We start from the raw sequence: 23,310 nt of genomic DNA, 5'->3' as shown, positions 1-23,310 counted from the left end.
GTGCTACACGAGCTGGCACGGCCACAGAGGGCCGCGGATTTCGCCCGGCTGTGCTGGGATTTAGGGGGAAAAAAGGAATGCGGCTTCAGATCATAAAAGCGGCTAATGTATGGCAGCTTTGGTTCTGAACGTGAACATCTGCTGGGTTTGAAATATGGACCTGAGATGAAGTTGAAAGAAGACTTACTTTCCGACTTCATCGACGACGGGGGCGGGACACAGCAGAAAGGTGTTCTCCACACCGGCGGGTTTTTCATCTGGAAGGTCAAACGAGAGTCAGCATTCCTCTGACTGATCAGGGGTTTTGATCTCTTTAGGATGCAGCTTTCTGACCAGAGAAAACGCATAAATGGACAGATTTACTCACTGACTGTGACGGTGTCGTTGATCTTGAAGCTGCAGAGCACCTGGTTGATGTTCCTGGCGTGGAAAAACCCGTTCCCTCTCACCACCACTTGAAAAGACTCTGGAAAGATGAACATTTTGATTTAACAAAAATCATATCTGTATCCCTTCACTGTTATTTCATCTCACACAACCCTGAACCTCTACTCCAGGAGAAGCTCCTGCAGCAGACGTGTTTTGGAGATACTCACCTCCTGCACACACACTGGAGGGCTCTGCCGCCAGGATCTCGATGCAGGACTTCTTAATGATCTGGAAGACATAGACTAGACTGTTACAGGAACACTCTGGAACCAGGAAACCTCAAACTGCATCAAAAGGTGAAAAACTATCCAAACCAAAGCAAACATGTTGCTGTTCCATCACATAAACGCCATTATTAAAGTCACAATGAACTGCAAAAACATAAAAGTATTTTTGTCTAGTGTTTAATTTAAGTGTCTTTCTTCACTTGAAACAATATCAAACTAACTTACAAATAACTTTATTGCAAATACTTTTTTTGGACAATAAATCTTAAATGTCTCGCTGAGTCCTTTAATCCAGAAAAAAAAAATATGTGATGAAACGCTTTTTTGTTACTCATAATTTACATATAAGTTTTAATATTTTATCTTGAAATGTGTAACTCTAGTCTTATTTTGATTGGTATCGCAATAAGGATATTTGGACTGTTGTAGTGCTTAAAATGGGATATTAAGTATAAGCGTGTATGTAAATGTTGCTACTTTAAGGATGTAAACATTTTATTTAATAATACACACATTTTAAGATATAATATTTCTAATTACCCAAAAAAATCTCTATATAAGTTTTTATAGCTAATTTCAAGATTGAATTTTGTCTTTAAAGGGTAAATTCTATTGGTTCTATTGGTTCTATTTTTCTTTTATAACTAGGAAAAACTGTATTCTTCTATATTTTGTGCAGGACATTTTTTCCCCAGAGTAATTTAATTTCTTGCTGGTCATTTTTTACTGTTTAATTTAAAGTCCCACTCCAATCAAAGCCTTTACAGTTGTTGTTCTTTAGTTAAAATGAAAAAAAAAAAACCTGTCGTTTTCTTGGACATAGTTTCTACAGAGCGGCAGGAGTTCAATAGAAATTCACCTCTGAGTTGTCGGCATAGAGTAAGCCTTCCCTCATTTCCCATCATCCCCGTGTTTATACTCTCTCCTGCTAGCTTACAGCCCCTCACGCCACCAACGGAACATTATTAGTGCAGAAAAAATGGTGAACAATATCAAAACTATCCAGTTGTTCAGTTTAGATTCCAGCTCAAACTAGAAAACAAAGACGTTCATGGATCTATTGGTCTGCAAGTGGAAGATTGGAATGGGGCGGAGCTTGTGGCCCCGCCCAGTCTTTTTCAAACAATCTGCTGCTGATTCACAATGATTTGAAAAAATAATTATCAGAAATATAATTTTGATCTTAGTTTTCTTTAAAAAATGTCCTCCGTCATAGAAAAACCCCACAAGAACATATTAGAAACAAAACTTTTATTGAAGTGGGTCTTTAATATGGAAGCATCTGTGACTCATAAGTCCAAATAAAAGCCATTAATGGAGATGCACCTGCATTAGTTGTCTTCTAAATAAAATGAAAAAGCAATTCTACCAAAGGCTTTTTCATTTTATTCATCATCCCATTCTGTAACATAGTTAAAGTGATAAAGAAAATGGGATTTGATATTTCATTTTCAAAAAGTTCCCTGGTAAATTTGTACCAAAATTTGATTAGTAGTATCAAAATTGAAAATTGAAATGGATTAACAGAAATTCTTTTTCATTTTCACAATATAACTGCATTTCCTGTCTCCTAAATAAAAATAGAACAAAAATGAAGAGTCTCTTTTCTTTTTTTTTTTTTTGCAAACTGATTCTCAAATTCGGATTTATTTTTTTATCGGTTGATGACGCTGTTCGTTTTTCTTGAGTCAAGTGTGAACAGAAGTGAAGTTCTGGTAAAATCCTTCAGAATCTGAAACTGAATCTACAGCAGCTCAAAGTGTAGAGAGACGTTTTATAAAAAGTTTTAGCCGTCAATCTTTCCATGATTCAGAAGCTAAAATCGCGTGTGATCGTGTGTGAAAGGCCGATCGGTTTGGAGGAGAAGTTACCGAATCAATGACCCCCCCCAGGGCATGGAACCCCCCCAGCACAGGAAACACGTGCTCGATGGTGTCTGCGATGGTGGCCAGCTGCAGAAAAAAGGAAAAGTTTGTGAAGATGTGAAGAAAACTGAAGCTACACGACTGTTTCTGGCTTCAGTACCTGCGTCTCGTTGAAGTCCTTCACGCCGACGCAGTACACGGTGGCTCCCAGAGACCGGGCCTCCTCTGCCTGGTGGGACAAAGGCGCTGAGCCCAGTCTGCTCCAGAAAAACCAGAACGTTCTGGAGGAGGGCTTCCTACCTGCTGCTGCGCCTGGATCAGGTGGTTCTCCAGCAGCTCTCCGTCCGTCAAAGCGATGATCACGCTGGCCGTGCCTGAAAAGACATCGCCATCAGCTGCGGTGTCTGCGGCTTCTGACAAACGCTTCAAATGCTGAGGATTCTTACCAAAGTTCTCCTTTTTGATCTGCTCGTTTGCCTTTAAATGAGAAAACAATATCGTCTGTCAGCATCAGAGAAAAGATCAGAGCAGGAAGATCTGAAGACCATCACACAAGGGGCCAAAATCCAAAACACACCTCAGGTCGCGGGCCAAAAAAAAAACATTTATTGAACACATAAAACTACATTTTTTAAACTTTAAAACTGTAACTTTTTAACATAATTATGAAACAGATATATTTATCTGCGATATTGCTAGTGTGTATACTGATAGCTGAATTTGGCCGCTGAAGATGCTGAAATTGGTAGCCAAAAAAATGCTGAAACTAATAGTTGAAAATGTGCAAAGTAAGAGCTGAAAAACCTGAAGCTGATAGCCAGCTAAAATATTCGCTAAATGCCAAATTAGCCAATAAAACTGAAAAAAATAAAAACAAAACTTAGGTTAGCCAAAACAATTAGCATGTAGCTGAAAAGTAGCTAAACTTCAATATATCCTAAAAAAACTGAAAACAGCCAAAAATATCCAAAACAGCTAGAATATAAATATTAGCCTAACTCCAAAACCGCCTAAAAACTTGAAAAAGTAAAGACTAAATTAGCCAAAACAGCTAGCCTGAAGCTGAAATATTACCTAAACTCAAAAATAGCCTAAAAATCTTAGTAAATACCAAAATAGTCCAAAAAGCTGCAGAATGCCAATTTTTAAAACTTTAAAACTGTAACTTTTTAACATAATCATGAATAATAAAAAGGCAGGAATATTATTCCAGAATAAATCAACTTAAACCTTAAATAACTTTCAATATTTTACTATCCATAAAAATATATTGGATATATTGGATCCGACCCCCGGGCCTTGACTTTGACACATGTGACCTACACTCTGAAAGCCGAGGTCCATGAAGGTGTCTCCTCCAGGTTTCTCCTTCCTCAAGGCGTTCAGACCTTTCCTGATCTTCTCTCTGAGGAGGAATGAACGTTTTTCATGAAGACAAGGAGATCTGAGATGTTCTGACTTGAACTGTTGGGAAAGACCGACCTGTTTTCTGTCAGCTTCATGATGGTAGACGCTCTGGAGGAGAACGTGATGAAGGACATCCTCAGCATTGGACTGCAGGAGACACCAGAAAAAACCAACCCCAACAACATCTGAGATTATTCAAACTAAACCTGGATTTTTAAAATCTGAAATGATGGAAATGAGTGAAAATGTCTTTTCTAGTGACTTTACCTTCTAATTTTGGAATTTTACGTTATTTAAGGCCTTTTTACCAATCATTATCTTGTGTTGGACTACATGTTTTCTTTTTCTGTTTCTACTATTTTACTGTTTTTGCAGGATACTTGGCATGACTGTATTCTAAAGGGGATGACATGTTTCTAATACATTGAGTTAATATGTGCAGAAACTCTAAAAACAAGTGTAAAAAAAACAAAGACAGTTCATGTAGAATCTAGAAAACAGAGATCAGCCGCTGCAGTTCTTCCTACAGCTTTTCTAGTTCAACTATTTGTATTGACTGTTTTTTGTTTTTACCTTTTAAACTTCTCGGCTAAATTCTCCACAAAGTCGTTGATTTCGTTCCAGTGACCGATCACGCTGCCGGACCTGAGGAGCACAGACAGAAGATTCAGCAAAGAACCAGGACGAAAAGTGAGAAGAGTGAGAGGTCGCACATGACCAAAGAGCATTTATGCTGAAGGAAAGTTAAGAAAACTAACCAATAAAATGAGGAGCAGTTTTTAGAAAAACGACAAACAAAAAAATTCAGCAGTAAAACATGCAACCAAATCCAAAGAGTCACAATTTTACCAAAGTTTATTCAACTTTAATTCTAATTTTTAGCATTTTATATTTTTATTTGGAATGGACAACAAAGGGAGAGAAAGTAAACAAATACAATCATATAAACATGTGTCTTTACACACAAATTAGTTTAAAAATATACAGTGGCATCTGAAAGTATGAATAAATAAATGTAAAAAAGACAATTAAAAAATGTAGTTCTAAAATAAAATGTAGAATTATCACTGTTTTTAGACGCACCAAGAATTAAAAAAAACAATAAGATCAAATCTACTCTTATTTGCTCAGTAAATAAAATCATTTTTTACACAATTTAGTTAAATTAACATTTTTAAATTCTTTATTAGTACATCTTTCCATCCTGAATACTTTTGACAATTCAAAACTTAATAAAAAAAATCCAAAAAGTGGCATTCCACTGTGGCTCGCTTTTTTTTAACTAGAATATTGTGAAAATGTGATATATGAGTCATTGGCTCAAGCTGAACAAAACAATATAACACAGGACATGAACATTTTAGGAATGTGGGCGTGGTTAACAAAAAAACTCTGTTGCCAAGGAAATCCAAAAGTTTACTTTCGCCTATTCTTCTAAAAAAGACATAGATGTGTTCGTCACCCCCCGATGACCAAAAAATATTATGGTTGCTATGGAGATAAAACTAACAGAAAAGTAATTGTTTTGGAAAAAAGTGTGAATTTGTGTTGAGCAGCCTTGACCAGCGTGGAAGAGGGGGAGGGGGGTCAAAGTGTAGCAGCCACTCAACCAGTGGGGGAGGGTCAAAAGGGCGCAGCAGAGTGGGGGAGGGTAGCACCTGCGCATGGCTTTAATCTTCTGAGATTCAAATGGTACCAAGTCCAGATATAGAGCCTTAAAGCAAAGCGGTATAAGAAGAAACTCGTGGAAGTCTGGACGTCTTTCCAAAAACGTCTTCAAACCGGGACAATCCTGGAAAATATGGAAACGGTTCGAGCCACATGGTCTCCATTAATACCTTTGATCTTCAGCTTTAACCTCATCCAGAATCAGATGTGAAGATTAGATCAGGATTCTGACGTTGAGGTCTGGAGAACGCTTCATCCCCTCCTGGGAACCGAGTGAGACCCTGCAGGCTGAGTAAGCACCCCCGCCCCGTGAGAGGACTTCCATAAAATCCCGTCACTTCCTCGGTGGAAGTGCGTCTGGGGAAATTTTATTAGGTGCGAGTCTTAAGGGAGGGGGCCGGAGTCCCAGTCTGAGCAGTCGACAGTCGGTCAGTCAGTTTGATGACGGAGAAAGACGACTTTAAAAATGAAAACGTTCCTTTGAGTCAGTCTGATGCTGAGAAACCATCAGACTGACTGGAATCCCGAATTCCACCTTGATTTTGTTTTTCTTGCAGTGACCCTGAACGCCTCAAAGACATAATAAACCTGGTGAGGTATTTCAGATATGCTTTCCACCTCATGTTTTCACTGTCTGACCCTTTCAAGGAGCCAAACGACGATCCTTCCATCAGCATCCTCCAGGAAAACAAAACCAGCATCAGACTGAACAGAAATGTTCTTGAGTTCTGGCGAGAACGTTCCGCTCAAGATCTTCGTAACAAAAGCTCTGATAGAAACAGGTTTTGGTTTTCACAGACATTATGATGGTGACTTCATGAGATTGATTCCTAAAATCAAACATTTTTAAACAGGTTTCTAAATAAAACTTGTGAAAGTTTCTCCTCTGAGTACGCAAAGGATCCTTTCATCTTGAAATGTTTCAGATTTCAGACTTTTTATGATATTTTGGTTCATTTTTTCAAAAATTCTCATTCGAGCATTGATGTGTTTTCATACATTCTTCATCTCTTTCAGCTCTTTAGAACCTGAAATCCTCCAGGAACTTAAAAAATGAAAGGAATTCTGTTTTTAAAACGATTCAATCAAAGAAGCAACGCTGAAGGACCGTCCAGCACGCAGGTGGTAGTGTGATGGTGCAGCTTTGAAGCCCCAGGACATGGACAACCACGAGTTCTGATCTTCATCTGAGAAGATGAAGCAAAAGATGATCAAAAGCAAACCAGCAGGTCCGTCTCCGAATGGATCTAAAAGAAGTTCTATGAAGGTTCTGGAGTTTTCTACTAACTTAAATCTGACTGAGACAGTGATAGACGACCTGAAGCAGATGTTTCAAGGGATTCTTCTGGATTTTATTTTGTAAAACGTAATTTATCTGAGTTTGTTCTGAACAGAGACAGGATAGTGATGAAGCAGCGGTGGGCCAACTTCGACCCGGGGGATTCTCTGACCCTTTCATAGTCAAAAATAGCAGAAAAGTTCAGGAGGACGTTTTGAGGCTTAGGTGTTAAAGGGTTAACCAACTTTAGCATTTTCCTCACTACAACTCTCATCAGCCCCCACTTCAGACTTCTCGCACAGATGATCATCATCATCAGAACCAGCAGCATTTATATCCACTCCAGCCTTACCTTCAGTGCGAAGTCTTGATTGTTTACCCGACAATCTGAGCAGTTTTTCTTCGATTGATTCTCCAGTGTTCATCTGTTCCTCGCCTCTGTGTTTTTGACCATCGCCTGCCTCTCAACGCCGTTTTTGTCTTACCCTCGCTCTGTTCTATTAAACCGTTTGCACATGGATCCTAACGTCTCAGCCTCTTCGTCCCAATCTGGCCCCCGAACTGGAAAAACTGATTTAAACTGATTCTTCATTTTCCCTGTAGTTCAGGAGTCTCCCCAAAGATGGCGCACTACAAAACAAATGGTTTACTGTTTGAAATGTTGTTGTTGTTCCCATATTTACGTGGAATAGTCAATATTCCGATTATTCCAGCACTTCATGAACGCAGCATTTCCCTGAGGGACATAAACTGATTGGTGAAAATGACAACAAAAACCCTCGTTTTGAAATAAAAACTCCAAAATATTCTGTTTTAAAGTCATTTTCCGTCAAGATTAAGTGTTTTTGTCCAGATCTCATCTTACTTCTTTCTTTACCAAAACAAATCTGCTCCTGACAAATTTGAGAACCCTTTGGTGGCCCAGGAGTAAGAAACAGTCATGCAGACACGACTGTATCTTCAGTTTTGAGCATATTTTAGTCTTGAAACGCCATGAAAAAGCTCAAAAGCGATCCTAAAAAGAAGACGGCACTATAATATCTTCAGAGTTCAGTCCCTCTGAGGAGAAGTGGCTGACGCTGCAGTGAAGCTGACGGAGCAAAGACCCTACAAGCTCAAAAAAAAACCTCTGGGAAGAGGAGGAGAGCGCTGAGCCTCAGGAAATGTGCAGCGCAAACAGAAACCAAACGCACACACAGGAACAACAGCCGCCAACTTCTTGTGCAATTTGTTCCATTATAGCAACAGATGAGAGAAGCTTGCAGCGTCCATCTTTTCTGAGTGTTTTTCTAAGACGAGGTGAATCTGAGGACTCCTGCCTCGGGTTCTTCGCCTCAGAACCACGCCGGTTCTTGTTTGCGTTGGAAGCGTCCGGTGGGTCTGAGGTGGCCTGCAGTCGTGGGATCGAAGCCTAGCTTGCAGTTTTTCCTCACCTGTCCAAACAATGTTGGGAAAGGAAGTGGCTGCGTGATGAAACCGTCTCCCACAATCCCGCTGATCGGACTGACCCAAGTTTCTGACTGAAGTTTGAAAGTGCAGGTCGGAGAGGTCGGGGTGGCGCTCAGGTGACTCAGAAAAGCCATGTGAGGGCGTCCGGAAAACAGGGGTGAGAGCTGGAACTCTCAGGTCAGGAGATATTTGAGACTAAAACGACTGGAAAAAACCTGCTGATGTCAGAAAAATGTCATTTTAAGAACAGCTGTTTGCTCTTTTGGTCACCAGAAGAAAATGCTGTCCTGTCAAATTGTTAGAAATCCACCAAAAAATACAATTACCAGAAGCCCCGCCCCTTCACATCAGGTTTTTTTTTTTTTAATGTCTTCAGAAGAAACCGAGAGGTTATCCTGATCTGGAGGAGAAAGTTGAGTTGCTCAAATTATGTGAGGAAGGATCAACTAAACCACAACATGAAGATCCTCCTTTAATCCATTAACACCTGAGGCGTTGTCGGTGACGCCTAAAAACACAAAATCGTAACATTTCAGCCGTTAACTCAATAATTCCAGTTCACGCCTTGGAAACTGATCAGAAGATGATCAGAACTAAAACAAAAATGTTAAAAGTAAAAAACAGCTCCATTCATGTTTCCTGTGAGGAGTCAGAGCTCTGTCTCCCCCTCTGGCCACCCGCGGGAATCATCTCCAGAGTACTGAACACACTACATCTCCCATCAACCCCAGTGCTCAGTTCCTTGCTCTGTGCGAAGTGTTGTTTGTGTCTCTTTGCCTGCATTTCCAAGCAGTTCATCTGGATTTGATCTTCTGTTTTCCTGATGTCCTGGTTTCGTCTGTGACCCCGTCGGCCTGCCGCCTGTCCCGACCCAGGCCGGGATCCTGACTTCTCAGGGTTGTTCTCTGATGCCCCCATGCTGGTTGATGACTTCTGCCTGCCTGAATCTCATTTAGATTTGTGGACTTTTAGCCGTGCTAATGAAGCTGCTGCTATTGGTCCGCCTGTTCCGTAACATCTGCAGGTAATTTATTACTTTTATAATTTACGGTGACAGCCTAATGAATCATCAAAAATCATCATGGAAGAATAAAATTAAAAAGAATTGCTCAAAAATGAATATCAGTTTAAATATTGAATTAAATTCTCGTTAAATGACTAATAGCTTAGTCACATTTAGGCTTCTGTTTTATTTCTCCTTATTTGTTTTCATTATTTATGTTATTACTATCAGCAGTATTTTCTTTTTTCCTTTATCCATAATTACTGTCATTATTATTCAATAAGCTTCTGTCTGCTCCATGTTAAACACGTTCTGTATTATTGTTGATGTTATAGATATTATTTTTATTAAGTTTGCATCATATGGATTGTATTAAAGTTATGAAACAAATTTAATTGAAGAATCTGCTTTCTTAATAATTTTCCTGTTTGTGTCGCGTGAGTGTTTCAGAGAAACAGACTGAACTGAATCTGTTTTTCCTCCACACGGTCACAGGCTGCTGGTGAATGTGGGAAAATTCTCTGCTGTTGTTTTGATGGGGAGGGGGGTGCAGAGCATCCTGGAGGTGACGGTGAAGCCCAAACAGCTGCTTCACCTGCAGACAGTCCATGTTTCCACTCAGAAGAAGCCGGCGTTCTTCTGTCTGTCCTTAAGCCGGTCGGCTCATCCTTCAGAGTTTTCAGACATTTCAAAGGTATTTTTAGAGCTCAGCTGGACTCTCTTTGGGTTTTCTGCTGACTGGTCTGGATCCAGACGGATCCCATCAGCAGGAAAACATCCGAAAACATCCGGAGGGACGCTCTCCTCGGCAGGTTTTAGATGTGGAAACAGATCTGAACAAATCTCAGAAAATGTGTTCAGGATGAGAACAACCTCGACGTCTTCACTGAATTTACCTCCTTTAGGGTTCAGTTTGGATTTTTGTCTCGTTTAATTTTACTTTCATTAAAATAATTTTAAAAGTGAAACAATAATTGACTAAACCTCTAAGGAAACTTCCATTGTTTTAATTTCTGGTAGATTTCCTGGTTTATTTAGCAACAAGAAGCTGTTAAGCAAGCCCACATCATCACACTTCCACCACCATGCCGGACTGATATTCTGAAAGTTTAACTTTTTATGTCCAGATGTTTATGGACAACCTTCTTCTATAAGTGTCTCCTTTCATTGAGACCAGAAGTTCTGAGGATCATCCAGATGTTCAGGTTTGTCTAAAAGTTTTCTTCTGACTGTCGGATCATGAACTCGGACCTGAACCGAGTCACAGTTGAACCGGTTGCTCTCCTGGAAGGTTCTCGTCTGTTCTTCACAGGTGGAAGATGAATCTCACTGCGGTTCTCTGAGGTCCCAATTCCAGAAAAATCTTCTTTTTCTTCCAGCTCAGATGAGGAAAACAAAGACGTTCATGGAACTGTTCGTCTACAAGTGGATGCATCAGAAAGGGGCGGAGCAGGGGGTTTGTGGCCCCGCCCAGATTATTTTCTGTGTCACAAATACGATCTTTTTCAAGCAGCATTTTTTTTCACTGATTCTCAATGATTTGAATAAAGAGATCCTTAAAAACCAAATTTGAATCCTAATTTTCTTCATATATGTCGATTTTCATCAGAGTTAATCTTTAAGATCCGGTTGTTTAGGGTAAAAGTTTTCTTCAGAATGAAGTCTGTGATGTTCCTGCTCCCCCAGCGAGTTCGAGTCCCATCATGACGTCACCTTCTGAATGTTGGAAGAAAAACTTCTGTGAGCAACTTTAGGAGCTGAGGAGTGATCTCATCACAAACTGCTGATGCCTCCCTCCACCCCGCTCAGACATTTCAGTCCAAATCCAGGGTTCTGTTGGAGCTGATCCACCTGAAAACCCTGATCGCCTCAGATTCTCCTCATGTTCCTGCAGACACAACAGGCTGGACATGATTCTGGGGGTCGTCCAAAGGGGCGAGAACAGGCTGCGCCCCATAAACCACCTAAGACGTGAAGACGGTCCAGACGTCGACCTAATGAGCCGTTTGAAGTCCACAAACGGCGTCTTGTTAGTCACCGCTCCACAAAGAGCTAATTATAACATCTAACGTGTCTTTTCTGCAGCTTTGTCAGTGTTTACCCTCCACATCTGGGGAGCAGCTCCATGTTTTGGGTTTTTCACCTCCTGCTGGGGTCACTAAAGACCTGCAGAAGGAGGCGCCAGATCATGCCAGGTCGCGTGAAAATGTCGTCTCCTCCTCCTGCGAGCTCAGGCCTCTAAAGGTGAGCGTGCAACATTTTCCCCTGAAAATCATGACCACATGTTCCATAAATGCTGTTGTTTCCTGCGCTCCCCTCCTCCTCCTCCCTGGTTCTGGTTCTGGTTCTGGCTGGACTCCAGCCGTGTGAGGAGCTGATGCAGGAATCCGCTTCAGAAGTCTGGCTGTAATCAACCTTCTCGCTGTGAGACGGCAAATAAAAGTCGTCCTTGAAGCTTTTTAGTTTCATAACCATCCTGAGGATAAACCTGCAGGATTAGGATTAGCGTTGGACGATTAAGATTACCTGTGGAACCACAGAGAGCTAGAATCTTTACTGAACATCTAAAAAACTGTTTATGTACAGAATGGAGGTGTAGGAGCTCTGTCCTGCTTGAGAACTGAGAGAAAAACTGGAGACGATCCAGAAGTTTCTCTTGGTTTTCGCTGATGTTTCATTCCTCTCCAGCTGTGGAAGTCCAGCTCAAAGATGTCACCAAACCACAGCAGTTTCCTACGTGGGCGTTAGAGAATGGAAACGAGAAGCAGGACAGAGCGCCGTCTCGCTGAACAAAGGAGTTTCAGCAGAGGAGAGGTTACAAAGAAAACGCTTTCCTCTAAAAAAGTTTGTTTTTCTTCTAACTCATGAGGAAGCAGTTTTTAAGAAGATGGCGCCGCTTCAGTTTGTCTTACTCAGCAGAAAGAGCCGAGCGTGAACGCAGCATGTCCGCCTTCCAGCCATTAAAAACAAGAAGCGGACATGTTCATTTTTTGGTTGCTGGTCACGTGTGGCTGCTGTACGCCCCTCCCTCACTGCTCCTCAAAAAGCTCCAGGTCACAAATTCATAAAAAAACGGCTTCATAATTATTCTGTTGGTTTATCTCCATAGCAACCATTGGATTTTTTGGTCGTCTGGGGATGACGGATAGATCGATGTAAGTTTGAACAGAATCTGGAAAAGTAAATGTTTGGATTTCCTTAGCAACAGAGGTTTTCAGTATGCAGTGGCCACATTCCTAATATAAGCGTATCGTATTCTATAATATTTCATTGAACTTGGAAAAATTTGTGTGCAAATGTCCAAGCAACAGAGAACGCCACTATTGCGAGTTTACCATGTGAACATTTTTTTCCCAAGAATCTTCCTACATGTTTGAGGAGTTAGGAAGCAATAAATTGATCATTTCCTACGTTGACGTTTGACAATGAAAATGGAAGACTGGACAGTGCAGCATCTCGTTGAACAAAGGAGTTTTAGCAGAAGAGGGGTTAGAGAGAAACAGTTTCCTCTTAGAAAGTTTGTTTTTCTTCTGATTCACAAAGAAATGTTGGAGGAAGTAGTTGTTAAAACATGACAGGACATGCTGGCCTTGCTTCAGTTTGTCTTAATCACCAAATAAAGCTGAGCAAGTTCGCCTTCCGGCGATTAAATACAAAAAATAAGAAGCGCACATGTTCATTTTTTTGGTTGCTGGTCACTTTTGGCTGACCGGCTGCTGAACGCCCCTCCCCCACTGCTCCTGTCAACCGGGTCAAAGGTCAGAAATTAATAGAAAAAACTGCTTCATAATTATTCTGTTGGTTTATCTCCATAGCAACCATTGGATTTTTGGGTTGCCTGAAGGTGACGGACAGATCAATGCAAGTTTTAGAAGAATCGGCAAAAGTAAATGTTTGGATTTCCTTAGCAACCAAGGGTTTTTTTTTTTATTAACAGCCACATTCCTAATAGAATTGCACTATATATTCTATCGGTTTTTTCGGCTTGAGGCAAAGGTTTGTGTATTACATTTACACAATATTCTGATGAAATATGTCCGAGCAGGGAGAACAACACTTCTGCGAGCTCGCCATGTAAAAATTTTTTCCTAAGAATCTTTCCAACGATGTCCGAGGAGTTAGAAAGCAATAAATAGATAGTTCGAGAATAGAAATGAGAGGCTGGACAGTTTCTGAGTTTGTGGCGAGGAAGACAACTTCACTCAAAGGTGCAGAAAGAAATAAGAAGAAAAAACCTGGTCTTCTAATCATGACAAAATGGGACGGTCTAATTCCTGAAGTACTTTTGATTCCAAGAACGACTTCAGAAGCTGAACTTTCTAAAAAGTTCACGATGAATATCAGAGAGAAGAAAATGTTGATGGAGCGTCCAGACGATGTGGTTTCTAGAACGGTTGATGACGATGACGGCAGGAATCCCATCCAGACCAGATTGGTGCGGTCCAGGCCGAGTTACTCTCTGGATTGATGTGTGGATGTCGGTGGTTTCCTGACAAAGTGAAAGTGATTGGAAGCGACAGCAGCGTCGTAACGTAGACGGATTCAGAGGAGGAGGAAGCTTCTCCAACTTTCCGGAGAATGAGGTTTTCAGTTTGGATCAGAACAAAAATATGCCTAATCAAAGCTGGATATCACAAAATTGATTGGAGGGAGTATCATGGTATGGGGTTGTTTTCAAGTAGCTGAATCCTTTTAGCCCCAGTGAAACAGACTGAATGCTTCAACAGACCAAGAGATTTTTGGACAATTCTACTTTGTGGGAGCATTTTGGTGAAGCCTCTTCCTGTTCCAACATGGCTGCATGACGTCACGCCAAACCGCAGTCGTTAGGAACGGGATACGTTAGACCGTCGTCGCTGCAGGAAACCCTCTTTTAAAGAGCAATCAGGTTAAGCTGTAGGTTCAGTGAGTGCAGATCTCTCCTTCTGGTTTTAAGGAGTAAAGTATGTTGAAATAAACAAGCTAAAAACTTCAATAAAAGTGTATTTTCTCCTGATGGTTCTCAGAGCAGGAGGTTTCACTCACTTATCCAGGACGAAGTAGAGGTCAAAGGCGCCCTGACAGGAGCTCTCCTCCTCCCCATCAGCCTGCTGCTCCGGCTCGGCTCCCCCAGGAGAAAAGAGCAGAAATAATCCAGACAAAGCCAGGAGGACGCGCATGTTTAAGGAGACCGCAGAGTTCTGATCATCCAAAAAGTTCCTACATCCGCCTGATGTTCCTGCGGAGGCGAACCCAGAACAGGAGCTGTCAGAACCGGGTCGCAGTCCTGCTGCTCCTCTGACGGCGCCGAAGGAGGAGAGACAAAGACGGGCTTTCTGAATGTTGCAGCGTCTGTTCGGCTCCGAGGATCCGGCAGCTTTGACTGAGCGGGTCCAGGTTTCAGGTTTCATCCTGAGGAGGAGAAATGTGCGCCTCCCTCACGCGGCCGAGGAGCGCAGTCGGGCTGAACTCCATCAGTTTTCCTGAAGTCACAGCTTCTCTTGGAGGAGTTTGAAGGACCTTTAGTGGACTTTAGTCAGAAGATCCCATCAGACTCTGAACCAACCAGGATCAAACTGTTGCAGTTTTTATACTTTTCTCACAAACAAATGGATTGCTTTTCCAACCAAACTTTATTGAACTTCTCCTCTTCCATATTGGTATCATAAACTAAAGGCATGCATGGTGGTGGAGGTGTGATGATGTGGGCTTGCGCCAATCTTTTTGATGGTTCGATGATTGATCTGTCAGCTGGTTGCCATGGCAACATGAGCCACAGAAACAGAGGGTGATGGAGGACTGAGAGACACGAGTCTATTTAGTGAAGATGTTTTTGAGGAGAATAAAGGAAGATATTGAGTCTTTTTTTCTGAAGTCACCTTTAAAATGTAATAAATGATGCATCTATCATCATGAAGATGACTTTAGCATCTGGTTTTGTGTCTTGTTTAATCACAGAAAGAAACTGAATCAGTTTGATGTGACAAAGAAACAAAAGGTGTGTTTTTGTAACGACCCACTCCCATGAAAATTGTGTGTTTTGTAGTATTTTTCTGATAATGGAGGACATGTATAAAGAAAATTAAGAGTATTTTCTGAGTATTTCTTTATTCAAATCAGAAGGAAAAATCAATTTGAAAAAGCTCAAGTCAAAAGTCGCACAACTCAGAGGTAGATTTCTAACAAAGTCCTGACACTCTGCAGAAACTAAGTCCTAGAAAACGACACAGGTTTTTAGATTTTTGCAACAAAAGACATCATTATAATTACACTGGGATTGCCTTAAAAAATAGACCAGAATATGACTGAAGTGGTATCCTTTATTATTTACTATATTTAGCTCTCTGTGCTTCTGTTTGCTGCAGTGTGATTCAGGTGTTGTAATGCAAATTATCTTTAAATGTTGTCCAGAAATGCTGACAATCTTATTTCTTTTCCTTTTACAGAAACACCAAACCAACAGATTGTGTACTTTGTTGTCTTTAATTGTGTCCCACGACAGGAACTCGTACAGATCCACAACAGGAAACGGTCACTTTTCCCTCCACTATGAGATGATTTACAAACCGATAACCGCCTTTAGCTCTGACTCATGTTTGAACACATTTACAGAAGTTCGGATGTCAAAAGCTGCTCGGTTGTTCTTGTTGTCATTCTTACTCGTCTACCTTTTTCCTACACAATCGTTACTTCAGGGCTTTAGTTATTTGTAACAAAACCGGCCTTAAAGTAAAAAAAAGTGCCAATCCGGGCGTGGCGTGCTCAGGACGTGGCGTGCTGCTGGCCGCCAATATGCTTGTTGAGGATGGCCTTGGCGGTCTCCAGGGCCGCGTCGGGGGCGACGGGGATGTGGGGGGCCACGCCTGCGCCCTCCCAGCCGGGCCCGGCGGCGGTGTCCGAGTGGACCGTGGGGATGCTGAGGAAGATGTCGCTCTCACCCACTTGGAAGGTCTTGGGCGGATGGGAAGTGCCGGCAGTGGTTTCACCAACGATCATGGCCCGACCCAGCCTCTTCATGATGTAAACGAACTCCTCGGCGGCGCCGGCGGTGGTCTTACTGGCCAGGATGATGAGGCTCTTCTTGGAGCCGTACCGCTCGCCTTTAGGGGAGAGGAGGAAGACATATTTGACGGGGTTACGAAAGAAACACCATCTTTAACAAACTGTAATTTTTGTATCTTTAACGCAAGATTTAATAATCTACTGAAATTATCGCATTATCGATTAAAAAATTACAATATGTTAAAGATTCTGTTTGTGTCACCAGCAATGCCTTATGTTTACAATCATTAAAAGTCATTATATAATTATTAATTATTTTGTTTTGCCAAAATAAATCAAAACAAACAAAACAAATTCAACAATTTGCATTACAACACATGAATCACACTGCACTAACACACTAGCAAAGGGAACCAAATGAACTATGCAATTTTAATTTTAATTTGCTTTATATATGTGCCCCAATCATCAGAAAAATGTCACAAGAATATCTTAAAAAACACGCATTTTCATCAGAATGGGTCTTTAATTGGATTAAAATACTTTTTTTTTGCTTTTTTGCGATCACAACACAAATAAACTTCTTTATTTCTTGATTCCGACACACGAGGGAGAACGCTCTGACAGAAGCTAATCTGAAAAGGGATTGATTTACTGTAACATGACTTTAACATCATGTGACCTGCACACCAACATTTCTGACCTTTTATAAAACCCAATCAGATATGATGCTTATAAAACGGTGCCAACAGCGAGAAAAGGAACTCAACATAGCATTCTGAAGTGTTTGGTCACCAAAACATCTATTTGTGTTGCTTTTTAACACTTTTAGGTTTTGCTAATTGACTTACTAATTAATAAATGAAGCCATTTGGAACGAATAAGGCTCTACCTGCTATGAAAAGTAGTACTCATGTAGTAAAAACTCTTTTTATTCTCTGTAAAATCAGAGAAAACCTTAAAATAATTTATTTGCTTTCAGACACAGCTTTAAACTTTGATTTAACTGGAAAAACAAACAAAATTATCCTTCAGAAGATACATATTAAAAATCCAGAGCTGTCTGAACGTCTAAAACCTTTTGTTTGACTGTAAAAGGTGAAACATTGTATCAATTAACAAAAGTTCTGTAATTTGTTACATTTAAAATCATTAATTTTTAATTAAATGAAAATTTGAGGTTGAGGGTTTAATTAACCAAATTTTTTTTTAAAGTAATATTTTTAAATATAACAAATTACAAAAGTTTTGCTAATTGATACAACGTTTCATTTTTGTATAAGAGAACTGCACTGAGTGGCCCCTCCCCCCTGAAGTTCCAAACAGGAAGTGGTTCCAATAAACCAAAATCCCATTGACTTCTATAGAGAAATAAAGAGCTGGTACTCAGTCATTCTATTTGTCAGAATAATCATTCTTTCTCTGATACTTTTTTATTAACATATTCTTTATAATCCTCTTTTTCATTAATATATTTTGTAGTTCAAGTTATAAACTGACCAATCAGAGGCCTCAATAACAGTAGGTGGAGCCTGCTGCTCAACATGTCCAACGTTTGAAACATTTAACAGATTCAACTGAGTGGTAGGGGTGTGGCCTTCCATTAGGCTCACTCCTGATTGGTTGCCATAGAAACTCAGACCATTTCTGACCAATCACTGCCTACTGACATCATCTGGCTCCAACATGGCGGCCTCCATATCCCTAAGACATGGAGACTGAATTGACTTCATTTGATTGGAACTGAAAGTAAACTATGTTCGTTGTGTGATGTCACACTCGCTTGGTCCAGTTATTGTATATACAGTCAATCCAGTCTGAGTGATGGTGGAGAAAAAACAAAGTAATGATTGAATCTAACAAAATACTAATTCAGATTCTGTCTGATTCAAGTTGTCATGTTGTATCACATCTTTGCCCAAGAGTAGCGAGGACCGGCTCTGGCAGCTCAGTGATTCCAAAGGGATAAACCGGAATAGGGAAGTGGATGAATTTAAGTGGATAAACAAAAAAGTTAAACTTTTGTTTCTAACCTGTGAGCTCTCCCAGGGTCAGGAGATCCGTGGTGGTCCCGGTGGACCGGTCGTGGAGCTTGTCCAGCAGAATCTGCTTGTCTCCATCGAAGAAGTAGGAGCAGAAGCCAGCGATGGCTGTTGTGGGTCCACCGATGTTGTTCCTGGAAGTTCAGAGGCAGAAACGATTGAAAGAAAAGTTCCGGAGTCGGTTCGTGACACGCGGGTCATCAGGTCGCTGTCCCACCTGAGGTCGATGATCATGGCGTCTGTGTGGAGCACTTTGTTCCAGACGTGCTCGACGATGACCTGAGCGATGGGCTTGACTTCTTCAAAGTCTCCGAACATGTCGAAGCGCAGATACCCGATGTTTTTCTCAAAGACGTCGGTGTGGAAGGAGATCTTGATCAGCTCGATGTACATCTCTGGGGAGTACTCCTGCACAAACAAAAGCAGCATTTCAACCGTTCTCGTGGTTAGAAGACAAATATCACGAACAGAGAAGTATTAGTGCCGGGACGGGTGAGCTAGTCGTGGTCGTACCATCGGCGGTGCGATCCCGGCGCTGCTGGTGACGCTCAGGCTCTTGTCTCCGGACAGACTCTGCAGGTCGGCGCCAAGCTTCGCCTCCAGACTCTCCTTGGAGACGACCATGTTGAAGTCTCCGTTAGCCAGGCGCTCCTTCAGCTTCTCCGCCACGTCCGCCCCGGTGCTTTCAAAGGCGTAGTTGTTGGCCACCAGCGTGGCCGACTCCTCGATGATGGCAGGAACCTGGAGTCGGAGGTTGATGATCTTGATGGCGGTGGCGAGGGCTTCCTCTGCGTTGACTTCCACATTGGGCTTCACGCCGGTCACCTCCCACGAGGAGCCGGTGATGGGGTTGATGGACTTTGCGGTTGGCAGCGTCACGTAGAAGTCGGTTTCTCCCACTTTGAAGGTCTGGATCTTGGCTGACCCGCCGGCGGTCTTCTCGCCCACGACGGTGGCTCTCTTCAGGCTCTGCAGGCAGTAGGCGACATCCTCCGCGATGCCCCTGGTGTTCCTGCTGGTGAGGATGATCAGGGGCTTGACGCCGCCGTACGTCTGCCCCAGCGTGGACTCCATGGAGAGAAGCTTGGTGGTGGTGTTCAGCGGTCGGTCGTAAATGGTGTCGATGTGGACCACCGATTTGGTGTCTGTCAGGTAGGAGATGATGTACGGGATGCCGGAGAGGTCGCCGCTGCCGGTGTAGCGCAGGTCAAAGATCAGACCGGAGGTGGGCAGGATCTTGTTCCACACCAGCTCCAAAAGCAGAGGACCGACCTTCTCTGCAACATCCTCTCCAATGATGCTGTCGATCCTCAGGTACCCGATGTTGCCCTCCAAGATGTCCAGCTTGATGGAGGTCTGCAGGATGGCGACCAGCTGCTCGGGGGGCAGCGGGGGCAACTGCGGTGGAACCACGGGGACATAGTTGGGCTCGTAGGACACCCTCAGGCGCGGATCGCTCACTGTGGTCTGAACTCCATCGGTCAGAACCTTAGCCAGGGACTCGCCGTCCGGGAGGTTAAGGACGTCGGTGTTGGCGCCTGCTGCCGCGATGTCCTCCTTCATCCCCATCAGCTTCTCCGGGGAGCAGTAGTTGTCCATGACGATCTTTGCCAGATCGGTGATGAGGCTGGGGGGAAACGAGGCCTGCAGGAAGACCACATTCCCCAAAACCAGCAGAGACGCCACCAGAAACAGAGTCTTCGCCATCGCTCTGGAAGTGCCGGTTGAGAGTGGCGGTCAGCAGAACCTGCGTCTTCAGAGGCTCTTTGGCAAATGGCAGCGTTTGAGCGGGAAGCTTTCTGTTAACACACTCGTAAGAGGATTTACGGCGCGGTAAACCTTTAATCGCATTACAGTAATTCTTCTGTTAGACAACAACAAGCTGGTAATAGATGCAGCAGCAGGAAAGTGCGGGCAATTATTCGGGTCTGTAATCCACCCAACGCCATCTGCACAGCTATGAAAAGCTGTCTGTGTCAGGGGGCGCTTTCATAACCCAGAATCCTCCAGAAAAGGTCAGCGGTGGCAGGAATATCACCCGCTGGGGAAAAAAAATTTAGCTATTTATGATCATTTTTTTAATACTAGGACGTCCCTGTGCCTGTCCCCAGTCCAGATGAATACAGACGGTCGAGTCAGGAGCGGCATCCAAACCAGATTCGATGAATCAGGTGATTTCCTGAAGCTCAAACAAGCAAAAAGAAGATTTTCTTAAGTCATTTAAAGACAAAACCACACAAAAAACACACATTTTAATAAAAATTGATGATTGTTTTTTTTAGAATCAAACTAAATAGATTTCATTTTAAACCAACACTTTCATCAGAATTTACAGAGTTCAGGAGGAAACTGGTGACAGAGTTGGATTTATTTGGTTCTGGCTCCCCCTGCTGGTGGATCTGCCACATACAAACATACAGGTGAAAGTCAGACTTCATGAAAATCTGATGATCCAGTTGAGACGCAGATCTACGAAGAGAGTTTTGGAATCACCTGTTGAGTTTCCACAGGATCTGCAACCTTTAATGATTAGAAAATGACATAAAGAACATAAATACTGGTGTTAAAGGGTTGATGCTTCCTTTGAGTGGAAATATAAAATCATGGATAAAAAAAGATAAATTAACTAAAGCGGCATGAATATTCTTAGCTAAAATGACAAATTGCTTGAAGGTCAAAGGTCGTGTCCAAACCTGTAAAGTCAAATTTTAGTTTTCCTTTAGGCTGAAGTGAAATTCCATTCATGGTTATTCCATTTCTGACTTCTTTGATCGATTTTCAAAATGTTTTGAGTATAATTGTTCCATTTTTAGACTTATTATTTTTTCAAACTGCTGTTCTCTAGGACTTAGTTTCTGCAGAGCGGCAGGAGCTCATTAGAAATTCACCCCTGAGATGCTCTCCTGTTAGCTTACAGCTACTTTTGTTTTATTTTGGCGAACGGCTCCATTAAAAGTTTTTAAAATGGATCAAAAGAGGATCAAAGTGGGACTAAAGCTTTGCTTCGACAGGTGACTCTATGTAGAATTCCAACAGATGAACATGAATCTTTTTGATTTTTGGAAAATAAATATTTTTTTACCGATTTGTATTTATTCATCCTAGATTGTACTTCAGCTTCGGGAGTCTGGATCATCTCTCTTCATCTGCTCTTCTCTCTGTTCGATCAGCTGCTGAAAACCTTCTCCTCTACGTTCCTCCCTGCGTGGGGTTTTATTTTGAAAGTCCTTTCAGGTCGTGTCTGGGTCACTTTGTGGTGACATAATAACACCGTCTCTGATTGAACCAGAGCCGTCTTAAAATACCAGCAGATTGGAGTCAAAAAGGACAGAAGTGGAAATGTTTTCTTGCTTTATTGTTCACTTTGAACAGGATGTGACTTTAGATATTTGTCATTTTTTCTCACATATTTCTATAAATCTGCAGTTTTGCTCCTTTTTTCTACATGTTTAGTCACTCCGAGCTTCTTAACTTTTAGCCCTCGATGAGAAAACTTACAAGATGTTGAAACTCTGAGACTCTGAAATCCAGAAAAACTGTTTTAGAAAACTATAAACTTCCAACTTAAATGAAAGATTTGACTCCAAAAATATGAGCTGAAGTTCTTGATCCCTAAATAAACCTTCAGACGATCAGGATTGTGGTCAAAGTGAAGGTGACAGAGTTCCTTCTGTCCTCGATAACCTCTCAGGGTGAAATATGTGAAATATGAAGTTTGTGGCGTTCTCCTTCAGACGAGTTCGGTTTTCATGGTGAGAAGTTTTGTTTTTGTGCTGAAAAATCACCACATTCAGCAGATCTGGGAAGAGCTGAAGGATGGGACGTGTCTGAACCCGGATGTGGGCTGGACGCCGTCCTCCGAGCGGGTCAGGAGTCTGGAGAACAGAGCGTGGCGTGAGGGGGGCGGAGCCTCTTCACCTTAAGGTGTTCGGGTCTCTGGGAGCCGTTTGAGTTTTTGACAAAAGAAAAATGAAACAATTATTTGACAACCTGAAATCCAGAGAATCATTTTTATGGAGCTAAATTGAGGCCAAAATGATTTGAAACCCAAATAAAACAAATAAAAAAAGAATATTGGTGTTTGGCCAAAAAAAACGTAAAATGTCTGAAACATTTTGCTATTATAAAATAGACTTAATTATTTTCAGCTTTAAGTGTTCAATTTTTCAGGTTTAAAAACTCAAAATTTCAATTTCAAAACTTTAATTTTCAGTTTCAAATCTTTTTTCATGTTCAACTCTTTTTTTTCTATTTCTATTTTGAAATTTTCAGATTCAAAAACGAAAAAAACAGTTTAAAGTGAAAAAAAGATTTGAAACTCAAAAAAAAAGTTTTGAAATTGACATTTTGAATTCTGAATCGTAAGATTACAGAACATTTGAAGCTGAAAATAATTAAGTTTATTTTAGAAGAGCAAAACATTTCTGACATTTTATTGTTTATTTTGGCCAAACACTAATATGTTTTTTATTTGGATTTCAAATAATATTGGGCCCAAATTGACTCCTTACATTTTCAGTGAAATAAAAACACATTTTTCACCGACTACATACTCTACCCTGTACATTTATAATACATTCTGAGTTTTAGGGCCCACCAGATCCAGTTCTTTCATTTGTAAATGTGTCTTTTCCCCTCACTAACCTTCCTTAGAACAGATTATTTCTTCTTTTTTCATTTTATTAAAAAAAAAAATGAAATCTATCAAAAGTTAAAGGACAAACATTACTAACATTTCCTGTACATAAGACTAGAAATAGGCGATATACCGGCGCCAGTATCGATATCGGCAGATATTTTCCTAATTTGAGATTATTGATATTGATTAGTTTTCAAACATTTCATTGATTTTCGTTTCTCTTTCACTTTGACTGTGGTTACAGCAGGAGAAGCGCTTTGACACAGACTATGTCCTGAAAAGATCTTTTCACGTGACATCGCGCATCACAGGAAAGAGCAG

The 23,310-nt window shown here is 41.4% G+C and overlaps 2 protein-coding genes across 2 annotated transcripts in view; both read right to left on the bottom strand.

Annotated features, from left to right (window-relative positions):
• antxr1c (ANTXR cell adhesion molecule 1c) overlaps positions 1-14,889 on the bottom strand; it is a gene marked incomplete at its 3' end in the record, with an annotated part of 33,495 nt that extends 18,606 nt beyond the window's left edge. The window contains 11 exon segments of the mRNA XM_024284261.2: positions 188-257; positions 368-466; positions 597-657; positions 2,528-2,608; positions 2,682-2,750; positions 2,822-2,895; positions 2,968-2,998; positions 3,845-3,926; positions 4,004-4,075; positions 4,502-4,573; positions 14,353-14,889. Coding sequence (XP_024140029.2) covers positions 188-257; positions 368-466; positions 597-657; positions 2,528-2,608; positions 2,682-2,750; positions 2,822-2,895; positions 2,968-2,998; positions 3,845-3,926; positions 4,004-4,075; positions 4,502-4,573; positions 14,353-14,717 — 1,076 coding nt within the window.
• Positions 14,890-15,723: 834 nt separating this feature from the next.
• On the bottom strand, positions 15,724-20,113 carry rbp3 (retinol binding protein 3). The gene is made up of 4 exons (XM_024284422.1): positions 18,864-20,113; positions 18,568-18,758; positions 18,342-18,484; positions 15,724-16,406 (listed from the first exon to the last, which is right to left on the bottom strand). Exons 1-4 carry the CDS (start codon positions 20,055-20,057, stop codon positions 16,069-16,071), a joined length of 1,866 nt encoding a protein of 621 aa, XP_024140190.1. The 5' UTR covers positions 20,058-20,113; the 3' UTR covers positions 15,724-16,068.
• Between the last annotated feature and the right edge of the window lie 3,197 nt (positions 20,114-23,310).

The sequence above is a fragment of the Oryzias melastigma genome, linkage group LG19 (assembly GCF_002922805.2).
Source record: "Oryzias melastigma strain HK-1 linkage group LG19, ASM292280v2, whole genome shotgun sequence".
Lineage (NCBI taxonomy): Eukaryota > Metazoa > Chordata > Actinopteri > Beloniformes > Adrianichthyidae > Oryzias > Oryzias melastigma.
Note: the sequence above shows the minus strand (reverse complement) of the source record. Positions and strands in the feature narration are given on the sequence as shown.

Bases quoted from the DNA above. Each gene is read 5' to 3' on its own strand.
- rbp3 (XM_024284422.1), bottom strand. From the start codon at position 20,057: ATGGCGAAGACTCTGTTTCTGGTGGCGTCTCTGCTGGTTTTGGGGAAT. The intron at 18,485-18,567 runs GTGGGACAGCGA...CTGAACTTCCAG, and splicing joins GCCATGATCATCGACCTCAG to GAACAACATCGGTGGACCCA. The intron at 16,407-18,341 runs GTTAGAAACAAA...TCTCCCCTAAAG, and splicing joins GACCCTGGGAGAGCTCACAG to GCGAGCGGTACGGCTCCAAG.